A 16,601-nucleotide genomic window follows, 5' to 3' on the forward strand; every position below is an offset into this window, starting at 1 on the left:
CGACTCTGTGCGACCCCATAGACAGCAGCTGACCAGGCTCCTCTGTCCCTGGGATTCTCCAGGCAAGAACACTGGAGTGGGTAATGTCCCCCCTACTTCCACCAAAAAATGTATTTATGCATTGCTAAATGTGTTCTCTAAGGATATGGAGTGAAGGAAGAGAGATTGTAGGGAAATATTGCCCCCTGTTGAGAAGCATTGATTTAATGGTTAAAATACCTGATTTCATAGAACGATTACGGTGAATTTGTTTCAGAACTCTTGAAGAATATATTTATGTATTGTTAAATGAGATAATAAGATAATTTCATGGTTATTTCTCTGAGAAGTCTTTTGTTTGATTCTGTGATATGGAAGTCTTACAAAAGATCTTTTAGACCCTTGATTCTTATCAAAGTTAACTGAACTATCCATAAAAAAAAATTTTTCCCTCTCATAGGAAGAACAATTCCAATAGTTTAAATCGAATGAATGGTGTTATGTTTCCTGGAAATTCACCAAGTTACACTGAGAGGTGAGATTATTGATTTTTTATTATTCAAAGAGCTGCAGTTTCTTAATTTTGAATAGGAAACTCAGTGTACTTTTTAAAAATTGGGAATTTTATGGCAGGTATAGGATGATATACCAAAAAGAATTAATTTGGTGACCCTTGGTTCTGAAAGTATTTCTGTGATGTGTGAGTATAAAACGGGAGGGATGACGTTTTTACAAAAATGGGAAAATGATGTTAATATCTCTTACCATAGGTCTAATATAAATGGGCCTGGAACACCCAGGCCGCTTAATCGACCAAAAGTTCCTTTGTCAGTTCCCATGACAACAAACGGCTTGCCTGAGAGCACAGACAGCAAAGAGTCAAAGCAAAATGAGGACAAAAATCACAGGTTTGTATGTGATTTATTTTTGAAAACAAATGTATTCCCAAAAAAGTTATATTTATTGATGGTTTTTCAGCACTCCTTATTTATTATTTATTATTTACAGTTTACTGTAGTTTTGAGGAGGAGAAAATATTTTAATGCACTTAAAAAGGGTATTAGCATATGCTGAGGATGGGCAGAGAAAAGACTTAATTGCTTGTTTGGGAAGATTCTGTTTATAATAGGGTGTTAAGAAAAGGATCATGATACATTTTTTTCTTTTAGAAAATTGAAGGAGAAGATACTTGTAAATGAGTTCAAATTCTGTGAATCATTTCTCTTTGTGGATCATAAAAGGAAATCTTTTTATTGATATCCCATCTCAAGTTTTCTTATCACTTTAAGGGAAAGAAGTGAGTGAGAGGAATTAAGAATATGTCTCAGTGGGGAACTTGTAGTTTTATTGTAAGAGGACATTTAACTCACTGAAGAATTGAGCACAAAGGTCATGTAATTTATTGAGTAGTCCTAGTGGAAAATGTTTAACAGTGTAGGTGTCCTTGGAATTATTCTCTTGTTTTTCTTTGCCCAGGTGTTATAATTTAGCTTGCACAGTGAAAGTTACATATTATTAGATCTTAAAAATAGAATGTAAAAGATGAAGAAACAGTTTTACTAATGACACTTTTAAAAATATTTACAGTGACTCTTCAACATGTGAATCAGAAGGTTCCTCCATGAGCCCTATAAAAAATAAACATCCAGATGAAGATACTGTGGAGGCGGAAGGGCATGAGGTAAAAAGACTCAGGTTCGACAAAGAAAGTGAAGTCAGAGAGACGGCCAGTCAAACATCTTCCAGTGAGATTTCTTCAGTCATGGTGGAAGAAACAGAAGCGCCATCTTCATCTCAGAATAAAGACAAAGAAAGTAGTTGTACCAGGCAGCACTGTACAGAAGAGGATGAAGAAGAGGATGAAGAGGAAGAAGAAGGTATTTAGAGACCATCTGTAAAAGGGTGGAGTGAGGAGATCCTCAGATTCTTGTACTTCATTTTTGCCTGAAAGAATGTAACATAATGGAACTCCTTATAAATGCTGATGGGTTTTTTCTCCCTCCTGTATGTAGTTGCTGCTGAGTTTCAGGGGATGTGATTTGAACTGTAGAATTATCAGAATTCATGAAACTTAACTGTGGAGGTATTTTGAAAATAAAATTTAACTACAACAACATTTGCTTATTTTTAGAGTCTTTTATGACATCAAGAGAAATGATCGCAGAAAGAAAAAATCAAGAAAAAGAATCTGATGATGCCTTAACTGTGAGTGAAGAGACTTCTGAGGAAAATAATCAAATGGAAGAATCTGATCTGACTCAAGTTGAGAGAGGTTTACATTCTGAAGGTAGTGAAAATACAGGCCCTGTAAGTAGTGGTTCTGATTGCCATGAAACAGAAGAATTAGTAGGATCCAATTCCAGTAAAACTGGAGAGATTCTCTCAGAATCATCCATGGAAAATGACGAAGCCACAGAAGTCACAGATGAACCAATGGAACAAGACTAACTATTTAGAAATATTTAGATGCAGTATTTTACATACAGTTCTGGTTTTACACTGTATAAAACGTTTATGTAATAAAGTGGACCTTTAGTTTTACAAGAGAAGCAGGTTGTAAAATAAAATACTTTATGGGATAAATCCTGAAAGAGTTATTCATGTGAGAACTGTGAATATCAGCTCCTCTGGGTCCTGCTTACCGCTGACTTTTTTTTGGTCTGGTCAAATCAGTGGTTTGTGTATAGATTTTTTTTTTTAGGGTTAACAATTTTAAACTGGAAAATAATTATAATTTTGAAAACTTTTTTGGAGATTATCACATTTAGTTTATTACATATGCAAGAAAGCTTTTGTCTTGTCTCTTTCTGACAGCTCTAGTAGTTTTCATATTTTGGTCATAGTTTCAGCATTTTAACATGTGAACTATAGGGTTTCATGCTGGTTTCCAGATTTTATTGTTTGACTATGTACAATGGAACTTTAAGTCATATATACATATATATATTATTCTAAGGGGGAAATGTTATATTTTTCTGTTTCTATAAGAGATGAATACAGTGGATACTTTTTCTATTGGTAATGATTGAGTTCACCTCTTTCAGAAGACAGTTTCTTTCTCTTCTGAGTAATTCAGATAAAATCTGGCCCCTGTGAAACCCTGGAAATCTTAAGTCTGTTGAAATACCAGGTTAAACACATTCCAAGAGATCTGTTCAAACTAAATTCTTTTGTATACTTCTGAGGTGCCTGAGAAAAAGACTTCATTATTTATGAGAAAATGTGCTTTATCTTGGAAATTGTGTTCAAACATTAGCTTACTATTTTGTAGAATGAATGCTTATGAAGCTGACATGAGACCATCTCAGAAGAACCAGGCTGGTTCCTTTACTTTTTGCTTGCTTTTCTGAACATTGTGAATATTACACATTTCTTTCTAAATTATTCTAGAGTATACAAATGTCAATGGTATGAAACACCACTGTACTGGAAAAATTAATATATTACTTTAGTAATGTACCGGAGCTAAATGACTGAAGCTTTAGGGGTGCATAGAAGCCACCATAATTTGTATGACATTTTGAAGTGAATTAAATATTTTTGAACATGCTTCTTCGACAGCCAGTGTTATATTTTTCAGATCAACACAAAGCACAATGGTTACTCTAAACTCAATATTTTCAAATTCACATATTTAAAAGTCATGCGCAAGCTGCAATTTCCCTGTCTAAATTACTGGCTGCCAAATTTATACCTGTTTCTTCAGCTGTACCTTTTGATATTTAGACTTTTTAAATTTCTGTAAAGTAGATTTTGTAGAATGTAATGTGTTCACTGCCTTTGTGAAGCGGTATATAATTGTATAATTTCTGTGTGTAAACTGAATGCTTGGGCTTTCAATACAGTATTCATATAAAGCAATAAATATTAATGTTATGAAATACTCGAGTACATTTTTATCAAAATATACAAGAATCCCTTTTTTAATTTCAGATACCTGAAGTACACAGATGAACTTATAAAACCGATGCAAACATTTTCTCACACTGTATCATAAGCTCTGGGGTGACTTGGGCAGCCACCACAAGTTTTGCATTTTGACTACTTCAATTGCTATGACTAAAAATACCAAAATGAGTTGGCTCCGTTTATGTCTGTAGGGTATTATACTACTGACTGACTTGACTGTCAGGTTCACAGCAGCTAGATGATATATTTGTGAAATATGTCTCATAGTTGAAATAAAAACTGAGTATTGATTTATTTACTGTATCCAAGAAAGGAGAAAAATCACACATTGTAAATTTTTTAAAGAACTTTGCAAAAATGTTAAAGCAAATTTTAAATGTGACATTCATTTATAGTGACCTATTCTTTATTTTGTTAAGGGATATTTTGCCAATGAGAATAGATTTTAAACATTTTAAGTTTAGAAATTTTGAAATTTTCTTTAGAATATTTATGAAATCATTGTCAATAAACCTATTCTTTAAGATCCTGTGACCTTTTGATATTTTTTATTTTAATTGTGCCATGGACCACTTGTAAACTGAATTACTTTTGTTGGATATAAGTTGAAGATTTAGCATCATGACTTTGAGGTCTGTGGTTTTATTTGTATACTTGCAGTTGCTATTTTTGCAAGGGCAAATGTATTTCTTTATTAAATAAAGTACAATAATGGTGAATGTACCAAAATGCCATCACTCAACTCTATGAGAGATCTGCATTTTAATCTATAGTGTAATAGTTTTAATATTTATTAGATATTCTTATGTTGATCATAGATCAAACTTGTTGCTGTTTATACAGATAATTGTAGAATGCTCATGGAATATTTTCTTTAGGATAGATGGGGTACTTCTGTAGTTAAACTGGGAAACTTGTTCAGCTGGTTACTGATGTCTGGTGGGAAGTAAACTTCCTCATGTATGCATAGATGCACTTACATAGACTTTGCTTCATGAAAATGTCAGTTCTGATAGTAACTGACTCAGATGTGTACTTTTAAAAGGCTAATTTTAGGAACATTTTCTTAACACACATCAGCAAAGTCATATTAAAAGATCTTAATGAAGAAATAAGGCCTCTGATTAAAAATATTATTTTGTTTGTCTTGAGCAGGTTGTTTACCTGTTAGACTCTAGACTCTGAACCCAGCACGTAAAAGAATTTGAAATGCTCATGAGAGTGAGAAAATACATGTAATATGTTTTTAGCACTTTTGCTTTTAAAAAAGTAAAAGCATCCTAGAACATTTTTAAAAATCTTTGGTTCTGAAAATATTGGCGAACAGAAATGAGCAGTGGGAAGTGTCCTATTTTAAGTGTTGATTATTAGATAAGTTTAATCCACTTAGGGTTTATTGTAATTAGGCCTTTGAAAAGTGTGGATGGAGCATTAGAATTGCCTATCAGAGCTATAAAAACCCTCTGGCTTGGAAAGGCATCCCAGAAATTCTGGGTAAGAAGGTGTGGCCTATTAAAACATGGAGGTTCAGAGTATTTTGTTTTGCTGGTGTAGATAGGCATGAACTTATGCATTTTTGCATTTGTAAAATCAGCAATTTTTCAGATAATGTAATATACTAGTTTACTTATAAAGGTACTTGGGACAGAATCTAAAGCTATGATGTTTGATTTTGAGAAATGTAACTTGTGGTGAGGACAAAAATGCAACTTGTAGAACCAAAGGAAATAAAAATTCTGGATAGTGTTTCAAAATGTCTTCTGAACAGGAGTTTCTTAAATACATTGGTTTTGATCAAATGAAGCTCAGTTCTCTCTTGAGATTTGTGCTAATCATAAAATGATTGAATGCAAAAACACCTTGTAATTTCATATGGAATTATTATAATTAGGTTTATTGGATTATTGGCCTAATAAGAATGCTAGTATGTATTGGTTAGAATATATCTAATATTTCACATTTTAAAAATAATTAGTACACTTTCTTCAGAATTTTCTTTTATTTCAACTTGGAGCCTAGATTACTTTGCCAAATAAATGTATTATTTTCATAATGCAATAAAATATAAATTAGAAGAATAAATCTGTGCGTGGAGTTACTTTATTTGCCACAATTGTGTGAAATTAATAAAAATACATTTTCAGTTCTGAAAATACTGATGAAGAGAAATGAGCAGTGGGAAATGTCCTATTTTGAATGTTGATTATTAGATTGAATCCACTTTTAAGTTCAGTCGCTCAGTCGTGTCCCGACTCCTTGCGATCCCATGAATCACTTTATGGTTTATTAAATGCCTTTGAAAAGTGTGAATGGAGCATTAGAATTGCCTGTCAGAGCTATAAAACCCTCTGGCTTGGAAAGGCATCCCAGAAATTCTGGGTAAGAAGGAGTGGCCTGTTAAAGCACGGAGGTTCAGAGTATTTGTTTTGCTGGTGTAGATTTGTTCTGCTCCTCTTTCCAGCCCCCTGTCTTCTCTCTTACCTTAGGTGGTTTTCAAGTTCCACAGCATTTCTTCATCCACAGGGAGAAGAGCTTAATGCATGACTTCATTACAGCTCTTGTTGCTTAAGTGATAACGGTATTTCTGCAGAGATGGTTCATCTGAGCAATTCAAACCTGATATCTTAAACCAGATTTAAGATGCACAAATTTATCTTGGTGTAATTTGGTGCTAGTTGGCATGTGCAGATGTACATTTTTATTAGAATCGTTTTAGAAGTGTCAGTTTTAGACATCTACTTAGGAGTGTAGAGTCACCCTAAGGGGAAAAGACAGATTCCATTTTCAGTTCTGAGTTCTTATTTCTTCATACTTGGTACTGCACAGCAGGTGATAGGAAATAAATGACATCTATGGCTCTGAACTCAAAAAATCTACATGTTTCTGAGTTTAAATATTGAATTGCAGTTTATGCATATTTAGTCTCTCACTTTTGCCAACATTATTTGGGCTTCCCTGGTAGCTCAACTGGTAAAGAGTTGCCCTACAAAGCAGGAGACCACAGTTCAGTTCCTGGGTTGAGAAGATCTGCTGGAGAAGGAATAGGCTACCCACTTCAGTATTAAATACAGGTAGTACAGAGTTTTGGGGTCACTGATAGGAAAACTTTTTCTACTGACTAGGAATAAGATGCGTGATCTCTGGCACACCTGCCCGTTTAGAATGAACAGTGTACTGCTATCCCATTTTGACAGTATTAGAGAAGCAGGCTTTTTTTTTTTTTTCCAGTGTAAAATACATCAGTTGAGTCTGGGCTCTTAGGATTTATTTGTACACTTTAAATTTATTCTTCAAAAAGAAAAGGCAGTGCATTTTCTCAATAATGAAAGCCGCTAGGCATTCCCTGTCCTAGAAGGAAGACTCCACTGTTTTATTCATTTTTATAATCTTGCAAGCCTGTGCTTGGCAAGTGGTCAGAGTTCAAGTTAAGGGCTTTGCGGATACTGGCTGCACACTTTCGATTCCAGTGACTGCTTTTAAAGAATTCCAGGTTCATCCGTGAAGCCCTTCGTTTCTGTTAGGTTTGGGATCAGTGTACACCATTGGATTTTCTTGAAATGTGGGGCCAGTTAGACTGAATCACCGGCAAGTGTTATTCCTAGAAACAGACTTAGGTTGAGTGTGTGACCAGCTCTGCCTGACCTTCAGAAAGTCCCCACACCACACCACACCCTCGCCTGGTAGGGGACAGGTGTTTATTCAGGTGGCAAGTTATGTCGTTAGCAAAGTCCTGCTTTAATCTATGATGGGGCTTGACATTTGGTCAAGAATGCGTTGCTTCAGGAAATCTTGACTGCTGAGCAGTTTCCCAAGTCTTCACAGTGCCTGTGTTTGCTGAGACTTTGAGGGATCAATACAAGGTCATTATTTGGCTGTCTTCATTTTGTGTCATTGTTTTTCTCTCCATTCCTTGTAATGCTACAGAACAGGAAGGCAAGCTTAATTGGTGGTGACTAAGAGAATTCCCATATGCATTCAAGGATGTATACAATCTCCCACTTTCAATCTGGGCACCTAAAATTTTTAGGTGGCAACTTGTATGAATTGCTGTGTATTGGGAGAGCTAAAAGAGTAGATTCAGTCCATTCAGTTGTGTTTGGAGAACAATAACTGCCAGTTTTTAGCAAAGGGCAGCTTGTGACTTGAAGAGATGCACAGAACAGACATGAGTGCAGTTGTGGCAGTCTGGGAAGTCCTTGGTTTAGGTGGGGTTTGGTTTGGCCTTGAGGGGTGAGCAGGACAACCACAGAGGCAGCGTGGTATACATGGTCATGGGTGAAGTCACAGCTTTGAGGTTCCTTGGGTAAATTACAATTCTCTCATTTAGAAAGTGGGAAAAATAAGTATCTTCCTGGTAGGGTTATTGGGAGCATTCACAGTAATTATGGGCTTAAAGCTAGACCTAGATCAGGACCTGAAGTTTCTTTTTAAAGAGGAGACTCATATATGGGGAGACAGGTATTGTCCCTGGGGAATGCAACTTTGCTGGAATTGAAGTTTCAATCCTGGTCAGTACCTGATAAGCTCCAACTGAGCACTGACTTTATGGTCTGTGTGTGTCCTTAGCTGTGTCATGCATTGTCTCATTTAACCTTCCCAACAACCCTATGAGATGCTTAACATTATCCCTGTTTTACAGATAAGATATTTGAGTTAAAGGCAATTAGCCCTGGAGCCCTTTGAAGATGGATGGTAAGTTCAAAGCCCAGTGATTATTATCAATTATGCTTAGGTGATGCCTAGTCTTGGGAGACGTGTAGACTTAGGGTGAGGGCAACAGAGAGGATGCCATTCCAGATATCTGAAGATTCGCAGAGACACTCAGATTTGCCCACGTACCTGAACAGACTCCAGGCTTCATTAGTCACAAACCCAAGCTCTTGGTTTCACACTGCATGAATTTCACCATCTAACTTCATGTTTTTTTCTATTATCACCCATGTTTTTCCAGCTAGACAGAAATTCTGAGTACATGATCAGTGGTGGTGGTTTTTTAATGCGTTTTAAAAGTTTGTGTGCAAAAGTTCAAATAGAACAGTATATACCAGACGGTTACTGTCCTACTTCCGTTGCTTCCAGATCCCTCCGTTTTATTCTCCACGTGAACCGGAAGGGAGATGAGCAAAGATCTGGGGTCGATTCCCTGGGTTTCAGTCCCAGCTCTGCCTCTGCTGGCTGCGTGACCTCTTTGTGACTAGAAGATGAGGTCCCAACCTCACAAGACTGTAATGAGGATTAGCCATTAGAAAAGAGCTTGACATGTAGTAATAAGCACTGAATGTATATTCCCTGGTGGCTATGAGCTCAAAAACAGCACTGTAAAGAAATTTATCTCTCCAAAGTTAACCTCATTCCACTGCAAGCACAGTGCTGGTCCCTTCCTGTTCCCCAGCTTCCCTTTCCATAGTGGCTGTACGTTACACACAATGCGATATCCTTGGCCTTTTTATTCCTTTCCTGTTTACTTGTGTGATAATTCCATATCAGTGCCTGGAAAGCCACCCCAGTCATTTTAATAAGGACAGTATTTCAGTGGTAGATGAACCACAGTTGATTTAACCAGGTGACCTCATGTGACCTTTGTCTTGTGGCCAGTTTGCCCAGTGTGAGCAGTTAGACTCTGGGACATTAAAATCAGCCTCTCCAATCCCCTTGTCCAGAAAACAACAAAAAGTAACCAAGCTATTTGGGTCTCAATAATCCTTAAAGAATTGCTGCTGCTACTGCTAAGTCACTTCAGTCGTGTCCGACTCTGTGTGACCCCATAGACGGAAGCCCACCAGGCTCCCCCGTCCCTGGGATTCTCCAGGCAAGAACACTGGAGTGGGTTGCCATTTCCTTCTCCAATGTGTGAAAGTGAAAAGTGAAAGTGAAGTCGCTCGGTCGTGTCCGACCCATAGCGACCCCATGGACTGCAGCCCACCAGGCTCCTCCATCCATGGGATTTTCTAGGCAAGAGTACTGGAGTGGCTTGCCATTGCCTTCTCCGCCTTAAAGAATTATTATGTATAAAACAGACATCCTTGCCCCTAGTGATGTGGTGGAAGGAAGAATGGGGATTATCTGTCAGGCAAACCATATTTCAAGTCATCTAAATCGTGTTGAAAGAAAATAAGCCGCCCGTGGAAGCATGGGACAAGCTTAGTGATATTCTTGCTCAGAGCTTGCATCAGTCACAACAGCCTCCTGCTGAATTTTGCTGGTCGTTTGCCCTGCGGGGGCTTGTGATAGTCCTGCAATGAAACAAAACACAGCTTCACCTCTTTGTGACTATAAAATATTTTCTTTCTTAGACTCTGCAAAGTCTTGGTTGTTGTTTGGCAAGAAAATACAGAATTTTATTTTTTTAGTTGGGGGACATGAAAACTTTTGATTTGATGGAGGACCACAGCAAAAGCCTTTTAAAGACTTTTTCAGTAGCGATTAATTTCGACACACATCGTGCACAAGCAATGCACATTGCTCGATTGGAGTATGAAGAAGGACAGCCACTTTGCACATGCTCTCACTGTGGCCACTGCTATAGTGTCTCTTGTTGGCCCACAGCATTTGAGGTGCATCCAGACAGGAGAATTTAAAAGCAGCATGCTTGAATCCGTTATCTCTAAAAGAGCCATCAGTCAATCCAGGCACTGACTTGCTCCTTTGTTCATCCAAACATATTTATTAAAAGGGTACTTATGCACCTGCAATTCAGGAGACCCCAGTTCGATTCCTGAGTCTGAAAAAACCCCTGGAGAAGGGAAATGCTACCCACTCCAGTGTTCTGGCCTGGCAAATTCCATGGACTATTTAGTCCATGGGGTCAGAAAGAGTTGGACACAGCTGAGCGACTTTCACTTTCACTTTATGAGCCTATGCCTGGGGAACAGCAATTAATGAAGATAAGCAAGATAAGTAGAAATATATGTAAGACAGTGATCAGCGCTAAGGACTTAGGTAAAGCAGGGGAGGAGGATGGGGAGATGGAGGTGGGCAGCAGTAATTCTATCTTATATTGGGGTGTCTCTGAAATGACATTTTGTGTTGAGTGTGGCGGTCGTGCTGCACGGAGGGGCTCTGCTCCCTAAAGAGCAGCCACTGTCCATCTCTGAGAACTCAGTGAGATCTCTTGGATTCTTTGCCCTTACAATTAATAGCCAGGTTTGTCTTCTCAATAATGGGACTTAATCGTTTTCCATTTGCATCAAAGAAGCTATTCAGAGATTCCTTTTTGAATATGTGAAAATAGATAAAATATGACCATGCATCACATTCTTCACTTACCTCCCCACCCCTCACCCTCACTCACATGTTAATATGAGCCTGGGGCATTGCCCAAAGTTTTTAAAAATTAGCAAGTGCGGAGTGTGGTCAAGTGGTTAGAACTTGGTGCTTTCACAGCTTTGGCCTGGGTTCAATCCCTGGTTGGTGAACTAGATCCTGCAAGTTGCAGAGCAGTGCCAAAATAAAAAAAATAATAAAAATAAACAAGTGGAAATGTTTTCTAAATTAGATTTTTTTAAATAGTTAAAATGTCAAGATGACATAAAACTCTCTTCCACCCTTGTCTCCCTCTCCCTTTCCCCTAACTCTGTTAGTAACCATTCTTTATCCATATTTTGTTTCTTTTCTGTGTTTCCTGATGTAGATACAAGCCTGTGTGTACTAGATCACTCAGTCATGTCCGACTCTGCAGCCCCGTGGACTGTAGCCCGCCAGGCTCCTCTGTCCATGGGATTTCCCAGGCAAGAATACTGGAGTGGGTTGCCACTTCCTACTCTAGGGGATCTTTCCGATCCAGGAATCAAATCCGCATCTCCTGAGTTTCCTGTGTCTCCTGCATTGGCAGGCGGATTCTTTACCACTAGCGCCACCTGGAAGTCCCAAATACAAACATAATATATGTATGATGCCCCTGTCCTTCCCAAAGCTGTCGTGCTAAATACAGCTGTGCTCCTTGCTTTTTTCACATAATAGATCGCGGTGCTCACCCCACACCTGACGTAGAAACCATCCTCATTCCTTCTACTGTATCCCATAGAGCAGGTGACGGACGCTTGCTTCCAGTCTTCGCTTCTACATTAATGTCTCTGTGAATAACCTGGCTAATACGTCATCTGATTTACGCACAGCAGTGTCTGCTGGGTGGAATCCCAGAAGTGGGATCCTGAGACAAAAGGTAACTTTGCAGTCATTTGGGTAGTTCTCCACAGGAGAGATGCCATTCGTCCTCTTACCCACTGCGAGGTCTGGTGCCTGCTTCCCACAGCCCCATCACCAACCCTGTGGGGTTCTCACTTGGTTAAGGGCTATCATTATTTTCCTCCTGCACCCATTTGCCCATTTTACTAGTGGGTGGTTGGTCTTTTTCCTTATAATTTCCAAGAACTGTTTGTATATTATGAAAATTAACTCTTACTTTTTGATATGACTTGCAATCATTCCCCCCCCCCCAGTTGGTCTTTTTCCTTTGGTCTTTGCCTGGAAAAAATAAAAATCATAAGGCAAACATTATTTTTATGTAGCTGAATTTATGAGTATTTTCATCTTTTCTGGATTTAAATTGTTTTAAAATTTACTTTTAGAAAATCTTTCCCCATTTAAAGTTACATGGTTCCATTTCTTGAATGGAATGTTTGGTCCACCTGGAGTTTACCCTAATGTGTAGTGAGTCTTGAAGATTCTACATCATTTATTAAAAAGCCCATCTTTATCACCCTGATTTGCTAGGCTGCCTTTTTCACACCGTAAATTTTGGAGGTGCATTTGAGTGCATTTCTGGACTTTTCTCTTTCTCCTGCTGCTCTGTTTGCTTGGGGCCAGTACCTCATTGGATTCGTTGCTGCTGTCCATAGTGTCATTTACTTACTTTCTAGCACAGCTGGCTCCTCCTCACTGCTCTTCTTTTTCTGTTTTTTTCCCAGACCTAAACTTGCTTGTTTTTTCTTGTGAGCTTAGTTTTTTCCTAGCTTTATTGAGGTATCATTGATATATAACTGTGTACATTTAAGGTGTACAGTGTGTGGATTTGATACATTTACATGTTGCAAAATGATTACCATTAGCCAATACCTCATTACCGTGTCTTTTTTGTGGTAAGAACATTCAAGATCTACTCTCTTGTTTATGATTTCCTTTGCTGTGCAGACAGCTTCCCTGATGGCTCAGTTGGTAAAGAATCTGCCTACCATGCGGGAGACCTGGGTTTGATCCCTGGGTTGAGATTTCCTGGAGAAGGGAATGGCACCCCCTACCGGTGTTCTGGTCTGGAGAATTCCATGGACTGTGTAGTCCATGGGGTCACAAAGAGGTGGACACGACTGAGTGACTTCCACTTTGCTGTGCAGAAACTTTAAAGTTTAATTAGGTTCCATCTGCACATTTAAAAAATTTTTCATTTTTCTAGGAGATGAGTCAGAAAAGATATTACTGCAATTTATGTATTTTTTGCCAGAATATACTTATTATTCTTTATAAAAACAAACAACAAAAACACCCCCTTCCAAATCCACCTCTTTCCAAAAAGCTCAACCCAACCCAGTGCAAACCAAATCACAATAAAAAAAATCAACCTGAGTCTAGCATTGGAACAAACATTAGGGTAAATAGCATGATGGAATATTGTGGGATTATTGAAAATTATAATTATGAAAAATAAGTTAAACATGTAAAACTGTATAAGTGAAAACAATAGAAAAATAAAATAGTATATACATTATATTTACTACTTTATAAAATACTGTGATTTATGTTAGAGTTTTTTCCTATATTTTCCTCTAAGGGTTTTCTAGTGTCCTGTCTTCCATTAGGTCTTTAATTCATTTTGAGTCTATTTCTGTGTATGATGTTAGGGACTGTTCTAACTTCTTTCTTTCACAAGGAGCTATCTGGTTTTCCCAGCACTGCTCATTGACGAGACTGTCTTCATTGTATGTTCTTGTCCCCTTTGTCAGAGATTAATTCACCATAAGTGAATTAATGTGGGTTCATCTCTGGGGTTCACTTTATTGTACAGCAGAAACTAACACCACATTGTAAAGCCATCACACTCCAATTAAAAATAAAATCTGTTCTCTTAACAACTTTCCATAATGTAATACAATATTATTAATATTAGCTATATCATATGAATTTTAGCATCAGCTTGTACAATTCCAGAAAAATAAACTGTTGGTTATTTAATTTGATCATAATACATCTTTAAATTTTTTATTTCATTCTAACATAGCTGATTTATAGTGTGCTATTTCTATTGTACAGCAAAGTGATTCAGTTCTTTTTTTTTCACACTGCAGTTTTCCTATTTATTATAAATTAATTTCAATATGAAGTGTTTTAACTTGATCATGTTACAAGCTCTGAACATGACAAACATAACATTCATATTTTCCTAAAGGGAGTTTATTACCAGATAAAGGTTATCCCCTTCTCCTATTCACCATGGCTATAAAATTTAAAACTATACACTCACATTCACGTAACAACTACAGAGAACAAAATGACATTTAGCAGGTTAACTCACAAAAATAAATAAGTTTTTGTTTCTTCAACTGATGGGTATCTCAAGGGGTGTGAAATTCTCTAAGTAGCTCTGAACATTTAAAAATCATGATAAATACTACATTTTATTGCTAATAATTAATATTCATAATTATTGTGTACTAAGACATATTACTAATAATACAACTTAAATGAAAGCTTTATAATCTCTACTACTCCATCTGCCTGCATAATCTTTAAATTACATTCCTTTCAGATCCCATTTACCTCTGTCATTGAAGCTCCTCTTTGATCACCCTTGTAGAATTCTGATATCTCAAGCTCCAAACAGTTAGAGTCCTGTGTATTATAGTCAGGACTCTAAGGCACTTACAGAAACCCAATATTTTCAGTGACTAAATGATGATTACAAAACTGCCCTTCCTTCCCCTCACCTAGCTAAAATAATAAATTTACTCCACTCTCAAAATTTCTCAGATGTAGGGAGGAAAATTAAAAATAAAACTTTCATCTTACTGGAATAAACTGTGGCACGAAATTATATACGATACTATGAAATCTTAGTAAAGAAAATATTTCTTTCCTCTTTCGTTTCCAAAAATTTGCTTCTGCTTAAATGAGAAGACTCTCCCAAACAAAAGTCAAAGGTTCAGGTCCCCACTCTTTTTTTCCAACAACTCTAGTTACCTATTGGACGGTGAAGGAAGAAGGGTTAAGAAAATGTGGGCAAATTCTAACATTACATTTTGTTTCAACTAAATCAGGTTTATGTAAATTTTAACCCAAGAATTCTCTCACCCTTCTAAAGGATCAATGAAAACGTCTGATATGCAAATATATTTTCATCTTCCTAGTGGGCCATTTAATACCCTCAAATAAAGATTTCTCCTCCCTTCAACTTAGTTTTATAGCCTGTACATAGTGGAAAAGCACATCATGCTTCTTACAGGCCCTGACATCTTTGGGCCTTAATTACAACGCGTTTGCAGGTATACACAGGCACACGCATCACACCGAAGAACAAGTGTTCATTATACTCGCTGAACATAAAAAAGATGGGCTGTAGTCGAAAAGGATTCCGCATTTTGGAAGGTCATTCAAGGCTTTATATAGTACTGTTCTGTATCAAGAATGCTAAATTTGACAGAATTGGTCCTTCGTTCATCTGGAGGCAGTGGAGAAAAACATGAACAACTTCCTTCCCGATTTTTCTTCTACGAAAATACGACAATGCAGAGCAGCGTGAGCAGTGAGGGCGAGGACTAGATTAAACGCATCCGAGGGAACCGAGAGGGGAAGACCTGTACCTCCTCAGGTAGGCCAGTTTCCACCCTCCAGGGGCAGTGGCTCACTACAAGTCGTAGCTGTGAGAGAGACCCACCGACGACGGCGCACGCCGCGCTCTCCTCTGCGTTCGGAAACCTCCGACACTCTCCCGGGCGCCAACCGAGGAACGCCAGACACACTATTGGAAACCAGAAAATCCCGGTTGCGCCGAGTTCTAACCGCCGCGGGAACCGTTGGGAACGCACCTCCCCAACCGCAGCCCCGCCCACCGCGCAGCCTTAGCGTGAATCGACGCCGGACGCGCGGGGCTTGTCCGATTCAGTTTTATATATACATATATATATATATATACACACAGTGGGCTTCCCTGGTTGCTCAGCTGGTAAAGAATGTGGGAGACCTGGGTTCAATCCCTGGGTTGGGAAGATCCCCTGGAGAAGGAAATGGCTATCCACTCTGGTATTCTGGCCTGGAGAATTCCATGGACTGTATAGTCCATGGGGTCACAAAGAATCAGACACGACTGAGTGACTTGCACTGTGCTTCACATATATATATATATTTATATACATATATTCTTTTTCATAGTCTTTTCCATTATGGTTTATCACAGGATATTGAATATAGTTTCCTGTTGTTTATCAATCATTATGCATTGTAAAATTAACTATAGAAGAATGGGCATCTTTATGATGTTGAATCTTTCTAAACACGTACATGGTACCTTTCTGTTCAAGTTTACTTCTGTGACTTCAAAAAATCTTTTAATTTCCCTATGTAGGTTTTGCGTGTTTTTCTTGCTAAGTTTGCTCCTACATGCATTATCTGTTTTATTTCTCTAGCTCAAGAGTGAACAACCTGCCTGCCGCGTGTTTTTGTATGGCCTGTGAGGAAAAAAGTAGGTTTTACATGTTAAATGGTTGGGAAAAAATTCGAAAGAAAAA

General features: G+C 37.9%; 1 protein-coding gene across 1 annotated transcript in view; it reads left to right on the top strand.

Annotated features, from left to right (window-relative positions):
* PPP4R2 (protein phosphatase 4 regulatory subunit 2) overlaps nucleotides 1-3,860 on the top strand; it is a 56,302-nt gene extending 52,442 nt beyond the window's left edge. Inside the window, exons 6-9 of the mRNA XM_055414334.2 lie at nucleotides 440-514; nucleotides 750-887; nucleotides 1,567-1,856; nucleotides 2,111-3,860. Of these exons, the coding sequence (XP_055270309.1) occupies nucleotides 440-514; nucleotides 750-887; nucleotides 1,567-1,856; nucleotides 2,111-2,427 (820 nt within the window). The 3' untranslated portion in view covers nucleotides 2,428-3,860. The remainder of the gene's footprint in view (nucleotides 1-439; nucleotides 515-749; nucleotides 888-1,566; nucleotides 1,857-2,110) is intronic.
* Nucleotides 3,861-16,601: the final 12,741 nt, after the last annotated feature.

This window comes from Moschus berezovskii, chromosome 24 (assembly GCF_049115385.1).
Source record: "Moschus berezovskii isolate FMDL1 chromosome 24, NW_MosBer_1.0, whole genome shotgun sequence".
In the NCBI taxonomy this organism is placed as follows: Eukaryota; Metazoa; Chordata; class Mammalia; order Artiodactyla; family Moschidae; genus Moschus; species Moschus berezovskii.